Source organism: Hipposideros armiger, unplaced genomic scaffold (genome assembly GCF_001890085.2).
Source record: "Hipposideros armiger isolate ML-2016 unplaced genomic scaffold, ASM189008v1 scaffold_122, whole genome shotgun sequence".
NCBI lineage: Eukaryota > Metazoa > Chordata > Mammalia > Chiroptera > Hipposideridae > Hipposideros > Hipposideros armiger.
Window position 1 is genome coordinate 719,855 of NW_017731472.1, and position 6,827 is coordinate 726,681.

The window sequence follows — 6,827 nt, forward strand, 5'->3', positions numbered from 1 at the left end:
GGGGATCGGCCGGTTTCCACCCACCTCGGCCCCGGGAGGCGGCGCGCAGGCTCCGGCGGCCCGCGCCAGCTGCCCGGGGGCACGACACGGCGCAGTCCCCGGGCCAGGGCTCGATGCCTCTGGCCACCGCCTCCGGTCCGGCCCCGTCGCCCGGTCGGTTCGCGGCTGGAGCCGACGCGGCCTAGTCCCGGAGGGAGACCGCTCCCGCGCCCGCTCCCGCCCCCCTGTCGGCCCCGCCGCGGTCCGTCGCCGCCCCGCGGCCCCCGCGCCGCCCCCTGTGGGGCCGTGGGAAGGGCCCCGGATCCTCCAGGCTGGCTCGGGAACCGCGGGGGGACGCCGGGCGCCCGCTCCAGCCCGGCCGCTCTTGCCCGGTTTCCCTGCTCACCTCCGCCATATTGGTACCTTTAGGGCGAACGAGCAGCGCCGAGCCCAGTCCCCGGATGGGGCGCCTGAGCCAATCGCAGCAGCCGCCGCCGCCGCCGCCGCCGCGGTCCGCCCGGCACCCGCCCGGCGGCGGAGGCGGCTCGGCCCCTTATAGGGCAGGGCAGCCCACGACGCCCCCGGCCCGCTTGCACGCCCACCCCACCCGGCGCCCCTCGCCGCGCCCTGCGCCCGCTGCGGGTGGCCCGACTTGCCCCCGAGCTCGCCCGCTCCTCCTCTCTCGGATGGAGTAAAGTTCCTGCAGAATTGGAGGCAAGCGGGGGACGGATGGAAGCACGGGCGCGGGACAGACCCACGTCCAGCCATTCGAGGCCAAAGAACCGGCCAGGGCGGCTGAGGACTGGACGACAGCCACCCTGGTCGGGTAGGGCGTAGGGGAGGCGGGCAGGAGACTCGGAGGAACAACTCGACAGACTTCCTTAAGAAGAGAGGAGGCGATCGATGGAATAGACTGATGGACGAGAGTCAGCCCCGAGAAACGGGAGAAGTGGCGGATGGACGGCGACCAGGCGTTTGGCGTTTTCCCGGAAGATACCTGTCCGAATTGGGGGATGCAGAGCAACATACAGTACACTCTTGGAGTGTACGGTAAAACTGGTCATTTGCCAAAAAGTCTCTGGAAGATAGTGACAGTACAGAAGAAAAGACAAAAGATCAACAGGGCAAACAATTGGTGATACAAAAACTTGCACAATCCAAAGAAGACGCTCATAAAATATAAATCGTGCACATATGAAAAAAAGTAGAACAGTCCTAGGGATTGTTGATCACCAGATAGTCCAGGGGGTGACCCACAGGTACTCACCTGATAGACCTGTGGAAAGGCAGTAGTATATCAAAGTCCCTGAACTGAGTCTCAAAAACTCTACCTCCCACCTCCCTCACCAAAAGCTTAGGGTCAAAATGGAAACTGGTCCTATGGGCAAGTGGATGGGTGCAGGAGGGAGGAAAATGCTTAACAGGTATACCTGCTCCTACGCATGCCTTATGGCCATTTGCTCTTCCTTGGAAGAAGTAAGTCGAACTCCAGACAGATCCATATCCACTGAACAACTTTGAGCAAAGTATACAGAAATACCCACTAAAAAAACTTGTCAGTAGCCCACAGAGGTAAATCCTGCAAGAAGTGCAAGTCATCTTGCCAAGGTACCTTTGCTCAGGATTGTCTTGAGGCAGGAGGCCAGAAATAATAACATGTATGGAAAAGAAAGTCTGCTGTAAGGTTCATGGATAAGTGAGATGCCTACACAATCAGGAAAGTGAGGTGCAGGGCCCTGCAAAGAACTGGAGAGGAAAGTGATCTCAGATACCTGCGCTTTTCTCCCAACTGTTGCTGAAACAAGTAATATTAAATGATACAGAGTCGAGGTTTTTGATGTAATCTCACAAGTTGAGAGAGAGACTTTTTAGGAGTCTTTAAAACTTTCCATACTTAGTCCAAATGTGGAAGGTCTGAGTTTTAACCTGGGGTCTCCTTTGATTCTCCCCTCCAAGAGTGCATAATGAGGATGAGGCTGGAGACTGGATGATGGATAGGAGGGGAAAGGGTTACTTTCAACATTTTTGCCAACACATCTCAAAATTAAAGTTATTCCACTGGTAAAACTTAATTTATTTATGGAAATTTTAGGGAAAATTACTTCAACCATTTCCAAACATCGTAAAGATATGGAAAATTACACTTTCCCTGCTGTGAAAGATATCTTTCGACCTTTTGTCCAGTCAAATAACTCAAAAACAGCTGAACTTTGAAACCAGAGGCTTGGCACATGTTGTACGGACTGTCCTCAATGAGGCATTTAGAGTTTTCAAAATAAAAAATGGTTTGAAATTAAGTGCAGGTGATTAGCTTTAGAAATGTGGCAGTGAGCACGCCCTGTGGACAGAACCATTAAACAGTGCCTTGAGCTTGACCACAGGGCCTGGGATCTGAGTCATGAAGAAAGTGTCTCCAACAGTTTGCCTCGTACTTAATACTAAGGAAAAACATTCTCTTCATAGCAAAACATTGCTAATCTAAACTATAAATTTAGCCTTAGGTTCCATTTTGCCATGTTTAAGAAATATACAGACTCATGCACTTGCATAAACTTAGTCAAGTTTCTGCACATTCTCCTTTTATTAAATTATAAAGATTTTGTATAGGCATTTGTAATTTTGATTACTTATATTCTCTCCATCACAGTACATAGTTTATGTAGTCCGTGTCCAGGGTATTAAATAAGGATTCATAGAAAGATAAGTGAAGCTAAATCAATTCACAGTTTAAGGAAACAGGGCTACTTTCCCACCACTAATCACTAGAGAAAAATTTTACCACCCAATCTGATATAACACATTCCTTTTATGATAAAGTGTATAAAGTCTACAATATGTGCGTGGATTTTTCATTCTTTTTGATAACAAAGAGTTGGTACAGATAAAAAGTCCCCTTACTCCAGGGAATTGAAATACAAAATTACTTTTTACTCGTTATTATCCTGTCACTACACAAAAGGTGGCATTATGTAGAAAGTAAGTCCTATGCTGGACACTGGGCACTATGGGATCACCAGAAAAGTCCTGGCCCCTCGAAAGCTTATAATGTAACTGAGAATTTTTATATGTGGTAGATGGGAACAAGAGCAAGGAAAACTCAAAACTGAAACCATGGTAACTCCCTAAAGAGAACCAAAATATAATAGATCCTCCAGTTTTCTTTAGAAATGAAATAAATCAAGAAAGATTATGAATGTGTGGTTTGAAATGTCGTACAATAAATACACACAATAAAATAGGAAAATGTAAATATAAAAAATGAGGACCAGTGAAGCTAATTAGGCTAGGAGGTTAACATCAGAGAAAAAGTTGGAGCAAGAATATGCAGGTAATGAAGTATAATGCACAATATGAGAGTTAAACCTTAAATTTGGCTTAGAGCTTTCCGGAACCAAAGCCAAAAAATAAAAAAAGTAAATACAATCAGTTGGTTGGTTCTCATTGTCTTTGAGGAGAAATACACAAATTCTTCAATGGAAGCAAAGCTTTTCAGGACACTTTAAAAGAAATGTCTTGCCTGAGCGACACAGTAACAGTAATGCAGAGGGAAATATCCTCTACCAGATCCTCAAACCCACTGGCAGGTGTTTTAGTGACCATGAATGTATGACCTACTGAAAGCAGTTTTAATAGGGCCACAATAATGCAATATAAATATTTCATTTTCTACAGATTCTATCTAACCCAAGGGAAAATAATAGACTATCCAAAGTTAATCTCGAGTGGTATGGTAGCCAGGCAGGCACAATGAATGACAGAAGCAAGCCAGTGTGAAGACAGAAGTGGGGGCAACAGCAAACCAGTAGATGGTAACCCTGCCTAAATGGGGCAGCCACTCACTTAGTCTCAGCAGACTGGCTCTTGCCTTGTGAGACTGTGAGCCCAGTGCTTCCAGACCTTCTGATTTTCCAAGAACAGCTAGAAAGCTGGATCTTCAATGTGAATTCTCCTGGTTTATAAAACTTGTCAACTAATTTAAAATTTTTTAAACACAGTGTAGGCAAAATAAATCACATTCAGTAAATCATGTTAACTGTGAGCTTCCAGTTGGCAGACTAACCTGGAACATCCACGTAATATCCTCTCAACATGGCTTGGGATAAGACTGCAATGCCAACAATTCAGCTCTCCATCACATTTTGCATTTTTCTAAACATATACACTTCTGTGTGAAACTCAAATATTCTTTGTTGGAATGAATGACTACTCTCTGAGAAAGCTAATTCACTGTAGGGAGCTTTGCCTAAACAAAATTGTTCACAGAAGGCAGATGATCTTCATGGTACCTAAAAAAAAAAAAAAAAAGAGCATTCAGAGATAAAAAAGAGAGTAAGTCCTCAGTTCATTACAAAGAAGAACGGGACCTGGTCCATAGACATGAGAATCTATCTGACCTATGATGAGTCAAGGCTGACTTTATAATAAGATGGATGCATCAGGCTAACATACCTTTTGTGAGACACACCACTTAGATCTTACAACTCAGTGGCTTTAAATTTAAGGGATATTCTCAAAAGAATTTTGAAGAACTGTACCCCTTTCTACATACCCAAGTGGACATCTAATTTTTTCATATGTTTAAATAGTTGTAAAGGATATACTTTACAACATACTGTAAAGGTCATTGTAAAAAAAAAAAAGCTATTATATAACATTTTAAAATGTATGCAATGTAATCTAAATACCATTGCAATTTGATATAGCCATTATTCTTTTAAAAATGAACATGTTTTTTCTTTAACAACAGAACATTTTAGGATTCCTTTTTCTCCTTAAACTCATATTCCCCTTCTCTTTCCTCTAAAGAATTTTATCCCAATTTAACATGGTTTATGCCTGGAAGTCTTTGGTTGATACCCTACTATCTTGCTCTGCAAAACAAATATCCCTATAAATTGACACTCAAAACTAATACTTTCCCTCTAGATTACATTATCAGTATAATTATTATTAATTCACAATCAATAAAATATACATGTATTACAAATTTTGATTAAAGCTTATTGAACAAAAATCAAAACTGCATTGGACATCAACCTCTTAATAAGATGAATGGGACCTTAAAAAAAATAGATCATGTACCTGTGGGTGAATATTACTTAATGTTAGAATGAGAATGAATTTAGCATCAATGATGTTCTTATTCTTTATTTATTTAGAAGTAAGCTCAAAGAAACCATATTCATACAATAAGTATATGAGAGTGGAAGGGTTTTATTATTTTATTAAACCATCACTCAATTCTTTGAACTCATGCTGTGATCTTCTATCAAATGTCATTTTTAATGTTCTTACATTGATATTTTGATTGTCTTCAATTTTTCTGAAAGCAAAGAATTAAAAGCTGCCTGACATACAAAAAGATTTGTTACCTAGCCCTTACAGTCTTTCACTATAATTCACTTAAATTTCTATGAAAAATACTAAAAAAGACTTCACCAAGACTTGTCATACATCTATTAATTGTACCAGTTACTTTTTTCACTCAGAGGCACCTGGTTACCCCAACACACTCAGAAACAGAAGGGAAAATGAACATATTCTTAATTTCAATACTTTCTTGCCAATACAGTGTTTTTAAATAAAATACTTTGTTGTGTCACAGATTTAAAATATATTTTTGTCAAAACCATGGAGGTGTACATTTATCCCTTTCAGTTTGTGGGAAATGCCTGCCTTCTAACCCAACTAGCAAAGACTGTCTTCTTTGTCAAACAAATGTGCCAGGTCAGGCTTGCTTTCTTTCAGAAAAAGTCTGACTTCATTTTTCAATTCTAATGAGCATGTTAAATCTTATTTTGAAGCATATTAAAAACCATTGAAAAATAAATTACAAACCGTGTACTATAAAGCAGGCAATTCAAGATTAAAATAATTTACTCATTTTGTGTTATAAAAATAAGAGTAATCAATATGCAGTTCCTCATTACTTAGTTTATCATTCAATGTAATGGGTGGCTTTAACAACAGAAATTTATTTGCTCACAGTTCTGGAGACTGGAAATCTGTGACCAAAGTGTAGACAGGTTTGGTTTCTCCTGAGGCCTCTTACCTTGGCTTGCAGATGGCCGCCTTCTCACCATGTACTCACATGGCCTTTCCTCTGTGCACACATATCCCTGTTGTCTGTGTCCAAATTTTCTCTTATTATAAGGATATCAGGGATTAGGGTCCACCCTAACGGCGTCATTTTAACTTAATCACGTGTTTAAAGGGCCCATCTCACATTCTGAGGTACTGGGGAATTAGGACTTCAACACATGAATTTGAGGAGAAATGATTCATCTCATAAGATGTGCCTCTTCAGATTCTTTCCACGCAATCTGCATCTCAGACCCGCAGCCTCCAACATGCATTACCAACTCCATTTGGGCAGCAGCATGCTGGTGTTTGGCTCCTGCCACTTTGTCATTCAGAAGATACACCAGCTGCAGACCATGGACTCTGGCTTCCTGAGTGACTGTTGGAGAAGCTGGATGGTATAAGCCAGAAACGTGGAGGAGGTTTTTAATTCTACATGAGGCAAACTTCAGTGAATGGGAATATAGGTAACAAAAGGTGCCAGGCAATTAAATTCCCTCTCCTCCCTCCCTTGGGTGGATGTCTCTAGAGCACTATTTCTCCATTCAGCAGGTCACGCAGCAGGACATCCTAAAATGTCCAGTGTGGTCAAGCAGAAGTACCTGCTGAGCGACCTGCCAGGTCTCCCATGGCTTTGTCATGAGGCAGTGACCAGCGTGGTTAGGTATCACCTTGCACTGCTTCCCATCCTTCCCTTTTTCCTCACTCTTGCTGCCATGACTTTGTACCCCCTAAATACTCCCAAATACATCATCTTTTAATTATTG

General features: G+C 42.6%; 1 protein-coding gene across 4 annotated transcripts in view; it reads right to left on the minus strand.

Annotated features, from left to right (window-relative positions):
* The window catches only part of MIER3 (MIER family member 3), a 34,060-nt gene extending 33,612 nt beyond the window's left edge, over positions 1-448 (minus strand). For 2 of the 4 annotated variants that reach the window (XM_019648220.1, XM_019648218.1), the window contains exon 1: positions 386-448. In XM_019648220.1, the coding sequence (XP_019503765.1) occupies positions 386-394 (9 nt within the window). In that variant the 5' untranslated portion in view covers positions 395-448. Of the gene's footprint in view, positions 1-24; positions 82-385 lie in introns of those variants that run through there. The other 2 variants (XM_019648222.1, XM_019648221.1) reach the window with 2 other exon arrangements.
* Between the last annotated feature and the right edge of the window lie 6,379 nt (positions 449-6,827).